The sequence below is a fragment of the Sminthopsis crassicaudata genome, chromosome 5 (genome assembly GCF_048593235.1).
Source record: "Sminthopsis crassicaudata isolate SCR6 chromosome 5, ASM4859323v1, whole genome shotgun sequence".
In the NCBI taxonomy this organism is placed as follows: domain Eukaryota; kingdom Metazoa; phylum Chordata; class Mammalia; order Dasyuromorphia; family Dasyuridae; genus Sminthopsis; species Sminthopsis crassicaudata.
In genome coordinates, this window is record NC_133621.1 from 98,765,694 (window position 1) to 98,783,196 (window position 17,503).

The following is a 17,503-nucleotide window of genomic DNA, read 5'->3' on the forward strand; positions in this document are numbered from 1 at the left end:
GATCAAGAAGTCTTACTGAATTACTTCTTTCAATTTTTTATGTTATTCCATATAAATTATTTTAACTGTTTTATGATTAGAGTTTTATAATTTTATATCTAGGAGTCATTTAAATATAAAAACTGAATTGTATATTTTAAAATTCCATAATTTATATTTTAATTTGGGGCTTTTGAGGGGAAATGTTATCATTTTAGTTATTATAAGTAGTAATAATATCTTATGTTTTAAAATATAGCTTTTGATTGTTGTTGTAAAAAGGTCAAGAAACAAAAAAGTTAGGTACAACTGGTCTAGTGAAAAAAACTGCTGATTTGAACTCAAAAGACCCTGAATTGAAATTATAGCTCTATAACCTGTATGATTATGGATAAATTTTATTTCTCTAGGTTTCATTTTTGATCCCTGTGAAATAAAGAGATCAATCTGGTGAATGGCTTCTAAGGTCTCTTCAACCCATCTTCTTTGATTCTATGAACTTTCTTCCTCCTCAAAAAAACATTCTTTGAAATTTACTTACAATAGTTTCTCCTAATATTTGGCCTTGCCTTTAGCAACCTATGCTTTTTACAGACTATCTTTAATAATCAAGGCTCTAACCATGATTTCTTCACATTTAATTTTTAAAAGACCTTCTATCTTACCTAGAACAAATGGCTTTAAAATAATATTTAAACAGAAATGTCTGTTGTTTTTTTAAATAGAAAAAATTAAATGGTTTCATCATGTAGATATTATGATACATGAAACATCAATGACATTCTTAGTTTTTGGAATGACAACCCAGAGATGACCCTTTTGGGAGTCATTTCAACAAAGTCACCGTAGTTATTTCAAAAAGAAAGAAAATGACCTTTAAAAGTTACTTTTCCCCCCTTCCTTAGCAGAATGGAATACAATAATGGAGTGAAAGATGGCAAGAGGACAACCAGACTATTCCATTGATATTCTCCAAATGGCAGAAGAAAGGAAAGCCCCTAAAATGTTGGATGGAAACCATTTGTGATGAACTTGAGGGGACAAGAGTGAAGCAGGATGGGTAAGCACAGATAGACATTAATAAAGCCCCAGTGAAAGCCGGAAACTCTTAAATTCATAATATCACAGATTCATTTGAATATCCAGTTAGAATATGGGAATAATGAATGAGGAAAATAGTTACTTTCTATCTGGATTGAAATGGGATGAAAACTTTGAAGTCAAAGGATATGCTCTGCTTCTGCTTCAGTCCTTTTTGGTATGGGAAAGAAAGATAAGATAAGAACTGATAAGATAGATTAAGAACCGATAAGATAGATAAGAACTGAAGTCCCCTTGTCATTCCAGAAGTTTTTAGACCAAAGAAGAAAGTTCATGAGTGCCCCTCCTAGCTGGGAGTTTCCAACGATAAGGATAAAGAGATGAATGAATGTGCAAAGGTACAGGGGTCCTGAGTACTGTGAGCACTATGTTGCATTCTCCAGAAGTGTCTCTGCAAAGAGATAATGAGCAGAACTGTTGAGAGGAGTATTGGACAGGGGATAGATAAACTAATGAGTTTCAAAGAGAGCAAATAGTGGGTTTCTAGATTCCCCCTGAAGTCATGTAAAGTTATATTGCCAGAGAATGTCCCCTGTAATAATGCCTGGTACAAAGCATTGTTCCCCACAAAGAAGAGTATGGTGACAATGAAAGAGATTATCAGGGAGACTAGCAGGAATCAGGGTACTAACCCCTTGACCCTCCTCTTCAGCCAAAGGAAAATGGGGTGAATAAAGCTTGAAGTCTTCACACAGAAGAGAACACTAAACCAAGTGCCAAACCAGAATGTGGTTGAATTTTAAAAATCCCAGTAAAAAAAAAAAAAAAAAAGCTAGCAGGCAGGCCCCAGGAATATTGTAAATGGTGAAAAAATAGTAAAAATTGTATATCATAACAATCTACTGTAGGAAGAAGCAGGAGGTACTCAAACTGATCAGGATCATGTCACAGAAAGACAACCACTGGCATCGAACCCCCTCCCTTCCCAACATTACAACAATGAAACCTTAGTCATGATACCCCGGGAGTTTATTTGCACAGAGAGCCACAGCAAAGACCATGAATGGTTGCACCATTTCAATCTCTCCTTCAATGACTGCTCTTGCTTAAGTCTCTGTTGGCCTCTGCTTTGCTTGATGAGATGTGCAGGGAAAACACTCTGCCCTTTCTCTCCAAGACACAGTATATTTAGAGAACCCTAGGAGTTTGGGGAAGAAAGGTCCATGCAGTTCTGTGTGGATGCAAATCTCCACTAGCCTCAGTTGCCACTGCTCTTTTCAACAGCATAGGATTTGAATACCTTGCCTGAATCAATGAAAATAATTTCTCTGAGCTTTCATAATGGAAACTGACCATTTCTCTTATAGAACAAGAACTGGAAGGGTCTTCAGTATTTTGTGAATAAAAAATGGAGGACCAGAAAGGTTGTGATTGGCCCAATGTCACACAAGTATTAAGCATCAGAGGCAGGATTTGAATCCATGTCTTCTAATAGGAGAATTAAAACTCAATTTCACTGTACCAACCTGCCTCCTAACCCTACTCTCTGAAAACAAATTATTCCTCCAGATTACCTGCCAACACTTGGATTACAGGGATTGTAATGCCTTGTTATTATAGGTAAGGGTAAGAGAGAATTATCTTTTTGTGACTATATGTACAAAATGTTCTTTTTCAAAGATGTATACTCCTCCAGAAGTGACCTTTATCTAATGATGAACAGAGAAATGAATACACATAGTAAACCTCTCAATAAGCTCAGTTTTAAAAATGAACTAGGAATCCAAGTTAACCCAGCAAGAGGAAGTAGAGAATGGGTTGTCCTGGAAAGGAGTACAAGCTTCTAACAGGAAGACAATTGGAGTTTGCCAGAGACCCTTACAGAAAATTACGTGGAGAAGATAGTCATCTCTTCAGGAGATTCCCGTAGGATTGAAGCCAACAACCAGTCATGACAATCAGCTAATAAATTTGTTTTGGAAAACCAGAACAGAGATAAATGTGTGAAAGGCACTTCAAATGGCTTGAAGTCCAAAAAAGGAATGACTAGAAGACAATTTGTATGAAAAAATCAGGGTGGGTGGGATGTTACTGGAATGTAAACTAAATGTGAGTCAACAAATGATACAGCAACTAAAACTCTAAGGTGATCTTTAGGTGCCTTAACAGAAATATGGGGTCCAGAATCAGGGAGATTTATAGTTCTATTTTTCTTTGCCCTAGTCAGCTTATGTTTTAAGTATCATGTTCAGTTTTTGTTCCTGCATTTTAGGAAGAATGTTAAAAAGAAAAGGGTCACCAGGATGGTGAAGCAAAAAAATATTCCATTTGAATAGTAAGTAGCTTAAGGAACCAGGCTTCTTTAGACTGGAAAAAAGAAATGGGTGAGAGAGGAAAAGAGGAAGGAAGAGCAGTCCTTAAATATCTGAAGAGGAATTTGATGGGTGGGGGCCCCCCTTATCCATAGAATTATGAGCAATGGACAGAAACTGAAAAGGGACAGATTTTATTTTGATATACAGAAAATTTTCTTAATAAAGGTGCCCCAAAATGAAATGTGCTAACTTAGGAGATCATGAGACCTCAATTGAAGGTATTAAACACAGACTGTAAGAACACTAGTCAGGTAAAATCTAGTCAGGTATAAGTTGTCATAGGTAGCCATTGAGACTTCTTCAAATTCCACTCTCCTTCTATGAACTTTTGGGACCAGATTAGGAAACGCCTCTCTCAAGTCTGGTTGCCCACACTTGTAATGAAGACCAGGAAATGAGGTACTTAAAAGCTAAGAAATTTACAAGCCCATGTGTCATGGATGGCTAGGCCTTGCTCTGCTCCTCTGAGGCCACAGGAATTTGTGGCCTTTGCCAATCTCTGTCCTTAAGGATCTCATAATAGAGTAGTGAGTCTGCAGTCAAGAACACTTAATTTCAAACCTAGCTTTAGACACTTACTGTGAACCTGGATAAATCATTATAATCTTTGTTTGCCTCAGTTTCCTCAACAAAAAATAGTAATAATAATAGTACCTGCTTTGCAGATTTGTTATGAAGATAAAATGAGATATTTGTCAAAATGCTTAGCATAGTACCTGGAATATAGTTGGTGCTATCTACATGCTTATGTCTTCTTTTCTTCCCCTTTTTCTATTGGAATGATTTGTCCAAAGTCTGGCTCTGGAGAAAAGTCTGACTTCTTAATAGGAGTAGTAAGTTCCCCTTTTCTCAGATTCATTTGTTCCATTATCTATTTTTGTTTTTATTTTAGGATTTCAAAAAAAAAGCAGATATGTATCCATATATACCCATTTCTGTACACATATAAAAGATGCTTCATATAAACTGATTACAAGATTGGGCATTTTATTCCCATTCATAAAGAAAAGATAGATGCTCATAGTGTTCATTGACAGAATGATTTAAGCAGGATTAGAAAATTCCATTTTTAAGAATACTACAATGTTTTAGGAGTCTAATATTAAGCTTCATCAAGACCAAACACACTCAGACAATTTCGCTGGTTATATTTTGGCATTTCACTTCTACTGAGCACAATCTAGTCAAATACCAAGTGTGAGCTAAGAATGTTTTTCTTTTCTGCTGCTCTCTCTCTCCCTCTCTCCCTCTCTCCCTCTCTCCTACCCCTCCCCTGTGTGTGTCTGGCTCTATCTATTTGTCTCTCTCTGTCTCTGTCTCTCCCTCCTTCTGTCTCTCTATCTCTGTCTCTGTGTCTCTGTCTGTCTCTGTCTCTGTTTCTGTCTGTCTCTGCTTCTCACTGTCTCTCTTTCTGTCTGTCACTTTCTCTCTCTCACTCTGTGTGTGTCTCTCTCTCTGTCTCTCTGATTTTTCCTTGGCATCACATCACTCCAACTACTTAAATGGACATTGAACTCACAGCCTCACTGCTCTCTCAAGACTTTCTGAAACTCACTAGGTGGCCTGGATTTATCCATCTCAAGATTACTCCCTTAATCACCTAGTGGGGAAAGGGAAGAACCAGAAAACTGAGGATATTCCAAGTACAAATTTGCTAGGTAGGATGTGTAAATGGGGCCAAGAGGAAAATAATGCTTCCCACATTTCCCCCACCCCAACCCTACTTTCCGGGACACAGCTCCCAAAAAAATCTTCTCTTCAAATGTAAAAAAGACAAAGTAAGGGGGAAATGGGACAAGGCCATCTCTTTAGCATATGTCCAAATGTTAATTCCTCAACCAGAGGAATTCAACCAGTAATGACTCCTACATAGCCAGAAGCAGGCAGGGGATGCTCAAAGTCACCAGGAAGAAAAGGGAGAACATTAACCACTCCTGAATGAAACTTATCTAGAAACCAAATGACTATAGAAGCAAAATCTGGGCAAAGGGATTCAAAGTATTGGTATAAGGAGATGTAGATAGAGAAGAGAGCTAAGAAATATGGAAACTTCTAATTTTATATGGAAAACTACCACTACATTATAAGTACTTATGTAATTTGTAACATTTCCACAATACTAGTATAATAAGGGCATTAGTTAATGAGTCAGTCCTTAAAGAACATGCAATACTCTTCCTCAGCTTTTTTTGTATGTGTGGTGACAATATAAGGTTTGTTTTGTATTTGTGCTTTTTTCATAATTGTCTATTGATGTAGGTGGCCTTCTTTGTAATCATGTGTTTCATTTTCTGCATTTAAAAATATTATTTTGAAACAGGGAATATAGACTTAACTAATAGTCATTGGGATCTGTGCCTCAAAAAGGGTTTAGAGCCCCTTCATTAGCAATTAATTTGTGTCTCTTTACTTGAAAAACTGAAAAAAAAAAAAAATAGCCTAGTGTAATTTTCATATTCCAATCAAGCTGCCAGAAAGGAATAATAGGAATATACATCTAGAAAAAAGTTCAAAAACCATTTTTTTAAACCTTCTTTGGTCCTGAGCCCCGTTGTCAGGTGGTGCAAACTCTTGTTAAAATGTTTTAAATGAATAAAATAAAATATGTAGAATTACAAAAGAAATCACTTATGTTGACATAGGCATCAAAATATGTATATACATATTTTTAAGTTCATAGACTCCAAGTTAAGAACCTAGTCAAGCCCATTCACTTATTTTGTTTTAGATTTTTATTTTCGAATTATAGGCAGATAGTTTTTAACATTCACCCTTGCAAAACCTTGTGTTCCAAATTTCTTATCCTATCCCTTCCCCTTACCCCCTCTTTTAGACAGCAAGTAATCCAATATACATTAAACATATATCATTCTTCTATACATATTTCCACAATTATCATACAATATCAAAATCACAATATCCACAATATCAAAAATCAGATCAAGAAAGGAAAAAATGAGAAAGAAAACAAAAAGCAAGCAAACAACAACAAATCCATTGACAATGAAAAAACGGAAGAACATTGAGTGACAGGTAGAAACTAGACTGAAAGTTTAACTGTACTAAAAAGAAGGAATTGCAAAATGAGTTTCATCTAAGCCAGCCCACCCTGGAAAGGAGTATGCTGTTAACACTTCCTAACACTTGCCAAATACCAGTGTTGCCTTTCCAAAGACAGGAACCCATTCCTTTTGGTTTATGTCATCTGTATTCCTACACAATCTCCTATTCTGGGGGTTGAGGTGTATAGATATTGAGAAGGGGTTTCATCCTCCTGTTTATCTACAGTGAGAAAAAGTCTTGTATCTGTAGTAAGGACATTTCTGATTCTTTAACAAGGCTTACATTTTTCTTCACCATGCTCATCACTGAGTCACTATAGTCTCACCCACAAGATTTAGTTCTTCAGCCTACCCAGAGTACTCCCCATATACCCAACTCTGGGGTTTATGTTGTTTTATGGGATAGCTATCTTGGGTTTTGTGCTTCATTCTTGAAGAGGACCAAAATGACATCACTATATTGGAATCAAGTGTCCAATTGTGACTGATCAGACCAATATGAGCTCTGAATGCTCTACCACAGATCAGGCACAAATAGTTCATAGTCACATCAGCACATCTGAGTGGGATTCTCTACATCTGCACATATTGTGATTATTTTTTTTTAGATACTTCAATTCTGTTTTGCTCATAGAGCACAGCACCTTCTCTGATGAAGGCACACCATGCTGAATGATCCTGTGCCAGTGTCTCATATGTTACACAATCAATTCCAAACTTCTTAAAAGAAACATTGAGACTCTTTGTATTGTTTTTTTCTAACCACATGAATGCATACCTTGTGTGGTTCTCCACAAAATAATAGTTTTTGGCAAGCATACATTCAGCATTCAACTATATCTTTCTAAAGAACTGAGTGCAGAATTAGGAGTTTTTCTCCCTCCACAAGAAGGGGAACTCTCTTTTCTTAGGTGGTGTCTCATACTGTTCAAACCAGTCCAGGGTTCTTACTCTTGATTTTGGTTAGAATAAGCAGAAAGGAAGAAGCAGGACATTACAGGCAAGCAAGATTGATGCTTCTAAAAGACAGAAGTAAATTAATGGATATAGCAGTCAAAGAAAGAGATATAGTTCCACCACCATTTACAGGGCCTCTAGAAAAATAAGATAATTGCCATTCAAGTATAAATCCATCAAACTCCTGAAATTCTACAAGCCTTCAACACCAACTTTTTGTTCTACTTTATTTTGGACTAAGGTTAGCTTGAAATAGCTCTCCCCAAATTATTCTCTTTCATTTTTTAAATTTTATTTATTTTATTTTTTTTTACTGAGGCAATTGGGAATTGTGCCCAGGGTCACATGGGTAGGAAGTGTTAAGTGTCTGAGGTCAAATTTGAACTCAGGTCCTCCTGACTTCAGGGCTGATGCTCTCCAAATTAAATAATAAATTAAATTCTGTAAGAATTTGAGGAAGTAAATTCTAGGGCCAGAGTTGAAGGCAAGTAAAATGTTTAACTCACTAAACAACAGAGTGCTAAGACACAAGGAGAACAATGTAAAGAGGAGTTAAATGAGAAAAAAAAATCAGGATACATAGAAGTGGAGAGGTGGGTGAATTCAGAGCATAAGCAGAAGAGCATTTATTTCAACTCACTCTAACTTTGTTAAGAATTAGTCAAATGCAATGTAAATCTGATAAATGCAAAGGGAACAACAGTAACTGAAACTATAGAAAATTTGCATACATCTCTTTCAAGATGAATTACACTTGGCTTGGAATCATGTATTTTTCTGCCTGATTCTACTAGGGCTTTGAATCACCAAAGAAGAACCCAAAAGAAGAGCCTAGAAGAGGAGGAATCCTCTACAAATTTTTATTTATCAACATCCATACTCCATTATGGATGGAATTCTAGTCCTTCATTCTTGAAGAGGACCAAAATGACATCATTATGTTGGAGGCAAAGTACACTATGTCCAACTATGGCCTATCAGACCAATTGAACGCTGGAAGACTACAGCAGGTTGGACACAAATAGGCCACAGAAACATCAGAATAGAGATGTCTCTAAATTTGGGCAACTCATGGTTTGTTTGTTTTTTCTTTTGACCTACTGTAATTTTGCTTTGCTCACAAAGCACAAAGCCTTCTTTGATGAAGGCATACTATGCTGAATAGTATTTTGCCAGTGACTCTCATTTCACACAATCAACTCCAAAGTGTTCACTGAGACCTTTTGAGTCTTCTTGTTTGTTTCTTCTGACCTCCATGTGAGCTCTAGTGCTGTATGAGTTCTTTGAAAAACAGTCTTTTAGGCAAAATACACTGAGCATTCTAATAACATGGCCAACTCATTGGAGGTCCACTCCATTATTATAATGTAAGGAAGAACTCTTTAATAAATGAAATAACAGGTAAGATGGTATAATTGAAATGTAGATGGATCTGGGTTTAGATTCTGACTTTGTTATCTGTGCTATCTGTGTGTTATCTGTTGCATACTCTAATGACTATTTATGAGAAATCATGGATAAATTTTGCAAGGGACAAAAAACCTGAAAGATATTTAGATATACATTGGTGGAGGGAGGATCCACATGAAGTCACATTAACAAGCTTTTATTAAATGTTTGTAATATGCTAAGCACTCTGCTAAGCATTGGGAATATGGGAACAAATAAAAGCCAAAAGAAAGCTCCTCTAGGGAGTTTATTCTCTAGATTATGTTCTAATGAGGAAAACATATAAAAGGGAACTAAAGACAGAATAGGATTGTAAACAAAGCCAGGGGATCAGGGGTGCAATCTGGAAAGGAATGAAGATGTGGCTGGGTACTGGGGCAGCTAGAGGGTGCAGTGCATAGAGCACTGGCTCTAAAGTCAGGAGGATCTGAGTTTAAATCTTACCACAGACACAACTTACTAACTATGTGACCCTAGGGAAGTCATTTAACCCAATTGCCTCACTAAAAAAATAAAATAAAATAAAATAAAATAGAGATACTGGAAGGAACCAGACAATCAGAGATAGAATCCGTAGTAGCAGAAGGTATTTCCAATGGGTAGAGTCTAAGATGAAGATGTTTCTGGGGCATTTTAGAAAAATACCTGATGTATCAGATGTATATACTAGAGACAATACAAAAATAAATCACTGAGACATTAAAGTACCAGAAAAAAAAAATCTTGTACTTTAGTGAACACAATTAATGTGATTAAAGGAGAAAATCTGGTACCTTGACTCCTTGACAACATCATAATAGGAAAAAAAAATGGTCCCTAACAACTCCACAAATAGCACAAAGATGATGAAGAGAATATATAATATCACCATCTTTCATGTCACCACCTTAAAATAGAGTTTTTAGTAGGGTTGTTCCCTTTTCAGATGTCTATATATATATATGGAAAACTGGATTCTTTATCTGCATTTCCAGGTAAAGCAAAGTAGGTGAAAAAAAGTGAGTCATTTAATTTTTCCCTCATTTGGAGATGCAAATGCCTCCTGGATAAAGAGTTCCTATAGCTCCCTTCTCCAGTTTTTATTCACCTAGCTAGCATTTGCCCTATTTCCTATTGGAATTGTGGGCAGTAGACCTCCAGAACATAAGAGAGCCAGAAGATGAAAAATTCTTTGAGTGTGCTATACATGGTCCCTTCTATGGATGTTTACATTGCCTGATAATAGAGTTAATGGACACTGTCATTCCTCAATTCCTACCTCCTCATTAGAGGAGGGATATCTTCTGGACAGTTCAATTCCAGAGTTTATTTTGGCTAAAGGGAGATTCTTGAGCAGTAGAGTTTGTTTCTTAGGTCTATGACCTATTTTGAGAAGAGAAAGTTTACAAGCAGTGTATCTCTTGAAGAGATAACAGGATTATCCATGTGCCCTCTGCCCCCAGATTAAGGAGCAATAAACTGAGAAATGAGAAGAACAAAAAAATTATGCCTTGACTTTTACAATCTAAGCAGGCCTAATAGGAAAAGTATTATTTATATAAACCATATTTCACTTCCAGAGAAATAAATGTCATGGAATAGCAATACAACTTTACAAGACTTAACATAAGCCTCTAAGGGATAGAAGTCACTAGAGTGTCAGTGTTGACCTGATGGTAACCACAAGTTCAGTATTCTTTGTAGGAAAATCCAAACCACAAAATAGTGCTGAGTCAATCTACAGGACCCTGTGGAAAATGGAACCCCTTAGAGAAAAAGGAGAATTGTGTATATTATTGATGAGTACTGAGAATTCCTTTGTGGTTTCTGCATTTGAATTCCTTCCAGACCCCTGAGCTTCTGCATTTTCAGTAGGATGACATGTAGGCTGCTTTTACTCAAAAACCATGTTACCTTGAGCAGTTAGACAAGAGTTAGTTTTACTCACATTTAGAGAAACCTAGATATAAGCTGTACCCAAATTATACTTGGAAATTTTCCATAGTAAATTCTATGTGAGAATAATAGTCAATGAAATAATAATTTTGAAGTGCAGCTACCAAGATCAATCTCACTCTCTTTAACTCAAAGTCAGGAGCCTCTAGGCCACATCATTTGGAGAAAGGCTGAATGAGATATAGTATATGTGAGTTTAATGGAATATTATTGTTTTATGAGAAATAATGAACAGACTGAAAAAAGCCTAGAAAGACTTGCATAAATTTATGCTGAGTGAAGTAAGCAGAATCAGGAAAATATTGTTCACAACAACAGCAAAACTAGGTGAAGATTAACTATGATAGACTTATCTCTACAAAGTAATATGGTGATCTAAGCCAATTCCAATAGATTTGGGATGGAAAATGTCATCTGCATCTAGAGAAAGAACTATGGAGACTAAATATGGATTGAAACATATTATGTTCACCTTTTTATATTTACTTTCTTTTTTCTTTTGTTCTGATGTTTCTTTTACAATATGACTAATTTGAAAATATGTTTAAAATGCTTGCACTTGTTTAAGCTATATCAGATAGCTTGCTGTCTTGGGGAGGAGGGAGGTAAGGGAGAGAGGGAGAAAAAATTTGAAACTCAAAATCGTGCAAAAATGAATGCTGAAGACTATCTTTATATGTGATTAGAAGAATAAAATAGTATTAAAAACCATGGGAAAACTGAAAGAAGTAATATGTATCTCTTTTATTTTAAATATAGAGATGAGAGAAATAATAATGGACAGAAAGATGGAGATGGGTATGGATATAAATATAGATACAGATTTGGATATAGGTATAGGGATAGATACCAATATTGGTATAGAAACAGAAATAGGTTTAGATATAGATACAGCCATACATATAGTATAGGTATAGGGGAAGTGAAAGAGAAAGAAAGATATAGAGAAGAGAAAGACAAAGACAGAAACAAAGAGAGTTATCTTTTAAATAAATAGTAAATCATTTTAATGTTTTTTCCTCCTTATGAAAAAAAATAATAAGTCCATTGAAATCTAATGAAAAGAGAAAATTTCCATACATGAGCAAGGGAAAATAAAAAAGAGAGAATTCCTCTATTCCTTCACCCCCCCTTCCTAGAGTGAGTCATTGAACTAAAATTTTAGATTAGGTTTCTTGAATGCATCATGACTACTTCATTACAACCAATGAGAATTTCCTAGTATATAAACACCACCCTTAAAATGAGAGCTCCTTGAAAAATGTGTATAAATACATACATATATATAAACATAATTAAGTATATATATATATATATATATATATATATATATATATATATATATATATATATATATATATATAAATGTAGACACACATACACATATTTTTTATGTATGCATACACTGTAGCACATATTTGGAAATAGCTACAGAAAAATAAAGTTCCCTCCAAATATATTACATTCATTTTTATTATCACTCCTCTCTTTATATTCCTCTTCAGATCATAGACCACATTCTGCAAGTCAGATTTAGAAGGGGGAAACTATTTAAGTCAGTCAACAAGTTTTGGTTTACTAAGTACCAGATATGTGCCAGGCACTGTACTAAGTTCTGAACTCAGAACAATATGATAAATAGACTTGGAGATGAAAGACTAATTACATGTTAGCTAACTCAGATGTGTAGAAAAATCTTGTACTTAGCTGAGCAGGGAGTTTCTCTTCAATTGTCCCAGGACCATCCCTGCTCTTGGTTCAGACCTCCTTTCTGAACATTGCAAGTGTCCTTTCTTTTTCTCTTTCACTTTGCAATTTTGTTGCCTTTTTATTACTCTTTTTGACTCCTTGCCCTTTTTTTCTGCTCCAGACCCACCTTTAACTGAATAACTATGCTACTTTGGGGAAATCATTTGACTTTGTAGAGCCACATTTCCCCAGGCAATAATATTAAATGATGATTGGATTCTTCCTAGGTCTATGATTTTATTTCTATTTTTACTGCTTCAAATATTTTGATTCCCTCAATCCGTAATAAAAAACTGAGTTTTCCCAATATCTCCTAAATAATAAGCTTTATTATTTTTTAAGAAAAGGAGAAGGGGGAAATCCAGAAAGGGAAATTCCCTTTCTATCTTCATCTTTTATTTGGCCAAACTTAAGGGAAATATTTTCCTCTCCTCTAAGACATATATATATTGTCTTATGTTTCATAGGTTTCCCATGAAAGGAGAGAGCCATCTTTCTCATATTAAAATGTTTTGCTATATGGTCAATGGAACACGATTGCCTCTGAAATAATAAAGTGGACAATGGAAACGCACATGGTGAGTGTGTACAAGCTTTAACATAGAGCCAGTGAGAAATTGCAAAAAAAAGAACAGAAGTAAAAGATCTTATCAAGGAATTGCATGTTAGAAAGAGAAAATAGGCTAGTTACATGTGTGATAGGTATGGCTCTAAAGTTATAATTCATTTGGAGCAATAGCAGTGTTGCAATCAAATAAGGCATTCACAAGTCACTGAAAACTTAATAAAGGAGGTATACTTTACCCTTACAGAGTAAAAATATGCAATATGGTTATTAGTTTCTCTGGTCAGTAAGTCACGTGAGTATGGCAACTCATAGGGTCACAAGCACCCACTAAGTCTAAGAAGCTCTTATTCCCCTGGGCTGGGACCTTTTCATGCCACCCGATCAAGAAGCCATCTCAAGGAAACTAGGGTCAATCAGGTTTCCAAATGGAGGAGAGAAGTCCTGGAAGATGAGTCATTAAAATTCTGGTCCTATCATAACATGGCAAGAGAGAAGAAAAACATAAACCATTGGTGGGCTCCATGGTATCTTCAAGATTTTGGGAGAAGGTGAAGAAAAAGGTCTTCCTTCATCACATTGGTCATACTCCTATAAAAAAAACTTATGAGAATACGTAGACAAGATCACAGAAGAAACATAGTATGAATAAAATATAACCTGCAACACTGGAGGCAATTCCCAAATGGATAAGACCAGAGAATTATTTGACCATTTATAAGCCATACAGACATTATTATATTCAAAGAACAATAACAGATAAATTCAAACAAATAAATGCTCAGTAAGTAACATGACACCAAGTTGGACCTGAGAGATGTCCAAGGAGCTGGGATGACTCTGGGCATCCTCTGTTGCTGAGCGGTTTATATGATATATAGAGAAAGCATTTGATAGTAGATACATCATGAACTTTACTAACAGTCTAAGGCACTGGTCAGAATGTCCAACATGTTTTGCCTAAAATTTGAAGCCAAGTCTTCCTGACAAAGAGTCAGGGTTCTTATCTGCTCTGCCATTCTTCTTGAATACAAAGACACCAACTTGTTCCTTCAAGGAACTGACAATGTATTGGAAATAGAAGGTGGGTTTCTAACTTGAGTTTTGAAAGGAACGGAAAAGCAAAAATAAAGCCAGATCATGACTAAGAAAGTCTTCGCAGTATAATCATCTAAGATGAATCCAATGGAACAGTCTAATATCTGTCAGTGGGGACAGAGTTGTAGTTAGCTGAAGTGCATGATATATTCTAGTGGGACTTTTAAAGACAATTGGCAGCCACTGTAGGTTTCTGAAGAGCGGAATAACAAGAAATATTGTATCTCTACAGCTTTGAGGTTAACAAGATGTTTGTTCCCTGTAACCTCCTGAGGTAGGTGGAGAAAATACTATTTATTCATTGTATATAGATGTGTGTATGTGTGTGTGTGTGTATATATATATATATATATATATATATATATATATATATATATATATATTATACATATATGTATGTATATATGTACATGTGTGTGCATATACATATTCATATATATACATTGCACATATTTATAATGTACACACATACACACACACGTATTGCACATTTTTTTCCTAGATAAGAATTGAAGACAGAGAGCTAAATGACTTGACCATAGTCAACTTTGCTAATAACTGAGGTATATCTAATTATTTTTTGCAGGACAGAGGCCATTAAAAAGTACTACACTCTCACGTGGATGCAAGAAATTCAGAGCCCAGGACAAAGGCTAAGCCTGTGACTGTGGATGTGAGTATGAGAACAAAGAGGAGGAAAGGTAAAATCATGGTGAAGTAAACTGAATGCTTGGCTTGGAATCTGGAAAGTTTTGCCTCAGACAGTTGTCTGACCCGAGACAGGAAATTTGTTCTCTCTCTTAATATCCTATCTGTAAAATAAGGATTTTAACTTCCAAAATATCTTCCAATTAATTATGAAGTATTACAAAGGAAAAATTGAAAGGGCTTAGGGATGAATGAGCTAGGTAAGAGAAGAAGAAAGAGGGGGGGAAGAGAAAATAGAAAAAATGAAAAGACAGTACCTAGATAATTGTATTTGCATCCCAGTTTAATAAAGTACCAAAAGATCAAAAGCACACAACTAAATATTTTTTCCTTCTTGTCTTCACTCCTTCTTTCTTCCTTGTACATCCATGTCACAAACAGCAATATTGGTATGACTCAATATTGTTTACTGATATTGACCACTTCAGAGCTAAAGGTACTTATGCAGACTCTGGACCATGAAGCATCTTCTTCAGAGCTCTTCTTAGTTTTGAGGTGTTCAGGATTAGGAAAGCAGGATGGATAGAGATACCAGCATATGTCACTACCTCCCGTATCCAAAACCAAGAACTGCAAACTGATATAGGTGTTGTGGTAGTGATGATCAGAGGCAAAAGGTATGATGTAAAGAGGATGAGAAAAAAGAAAAGTGATTTCAGGGTTATAATGTGGACCTGCATCTTTGGATCCTGAGGATCAGCACTATGGTGCTCCATGTTCCCCAAGTGTTGGCACAGGGAGGAAATGAGCAAGATGATGGAAGCCAGGAAAACAGAGAAAGGAATTAACAAAACAAATAGTTGCAGAGGCAAGAAAAAATTTATCTGGAATGAACGTATATTAGCACTCAAAATGGTCTTTTCTGAATAATTTCCAATGACTGGAGGTTGCAAAGCATGATAGCCCTTTACAAGAGATAGAACAGATATCAAAATGGATAGCACTATGGACCACAGCAGTAACCAAGGGACAAATCGGGAAATTCTCCACTTGAGCCAGAAGAAGATTGAGTGATTGAAGGAAGAAAGTTTCACACAGTAGAAAACAGCAAGCAAGGTGGTGAAACAGAATGTAGTTACGTTAGGAAGATTCCATACCATTCCAAAAAGTACACCTTTCTCATTTGAAAAGAAATATGAGTAGAAGTTGCTAATAATTGCTGTCCACTGTAGAAAGAAACGGGAGATGCCCAGGCTGGCCAGGATCATGTCACCAGGAGTTAGAGTCCAACATCGCATCCACTCTCTGCCCAGCACTATGATGATGAAACCATTTCCTATAATTGCTACCACAGACTCCAGGAGAAAGAAGATCATGAAGAAGACAATGAGGAGGCTGGGCATTCTTTCTGTCCTGAGGATCTGCTGAGATTCAGCTGCAGATGGGAACACCTTCCCCACAAGAGATATGGGAAGAGGCCAGACTCTCCAAGGATTCAGCAACTCTTTGCTTTAAGCAGGAACCCAACTGGAAGAGAAAGTAGAGGCTCAATTGGTGCCTAATGTGATTTAGAAAAGAACCCTACCACCTCTGTGGATGCAAATCTGGCCCCACCAGTCACTGAACCCAGTCTTTATTTGTTTATCTTCAATTTGCCTGTTGCTTGCCAGAGCTAGAGCCAAGGAAATATCAAAATATAGTCTACTGATCCTAGTTGGTACCTTTCAAAAACTCCTCCAAAAGACATTCTTGTACCTTGCCCAGGCTGCTTCCCTCCCTTAAGCTAGTTTTAAGGCTACCCTGGATCTTCCCTCTCCTGTTCTTCTAGTAACACCCTTAACTACTTCTCTCCCTCTTCTTCCCATTAAGCATCTTTCTGTCTATAATGTAAAAATTTAGTTGTCCATTCATGTCCTGTAGTCACACATCTATTGCTCTCTGTGACTAGTATATCAAATCCTACTTTATAGGTATCAAGTTGACAATAAACCACTTATATCTTTGTAAGTCCCACCATCCAATCAGTTCTAAATCTGCCTAATTGCACAATCATTCAACCCACAACTCTCTATCTCTCCACAAGAATAGCACTAATTAACACCATGGCATTAATTTGTTCCTAATTCCAGTAAGTAGCAAGGCCCTGGGGAAACAAGATAAGTTTCTATGAAAAGAAAAAGAATGAGATGGGCTAGATTTCTTCTCAGAAAAAAAAAAAAAAAAATATATATATATATATATATCCCAAGAGATCAAGTACAGGAGTAGGAAGGAAAGAAGTTGGGGATAAATAACTGTGATGGTTTTGAGTAAATGAAAGGGAAAGACAGAGTGGTTTGGAATGAAGGCATAGACTTTCCCTACTTTATTTTACCCAGGGCCAGTTGTGTCCTAATATAAGTAAAATAAGAGGCAATGGAAAGTAAACTGGATGTGAAATCAGTTCAAATCCTGACTCTGTCAATAATTGTACTTCCCAACATCTCTGGGTCTCAATTTTCTCATTTATACAATGAGAGAACTGGGCTATCTGATCAGAGTTCTTCCAGCATTAAATCAATAGTTCTATCACATCACAGTTCTATAATAATAGTTCAGATCAGTCCCTTCAGGAATTGGGAAAATGGATGGATGGGCCAAGGGAA

General features: G+C 36.1%; 1 protein-coding gene and 1 pseudogene across 1 annotated transcript; both read right to left on the bottom strand.

Moving 5' to 3' along the window:
* Positions 1-1,277: 1,277 nt before the first annotated feature.
* Positions 1,278-4,972, bottom strand: LOC141543872 (taste receptor type 2 member 41-like; annotated as a pseudogene).
* Positions 4,973-15,358: 10,386 nt separating this feature from the next.
* Positions 15,359-16,261, bottom strand: LOC141542563 (taste receptor type 2 member 134-like). Its single transcript, XM_074267060.1, has one exon. The coding sequence runs from the start codon at positions 16,259-16,261 to the stop codon at positions 15,359-15,361; it is 903 nt and encodes a 300-aa protein (XP_074123161.1).
* Between the last annotated feature and the right edge of the window lie 1,242 nt (positions 16,262-17,503).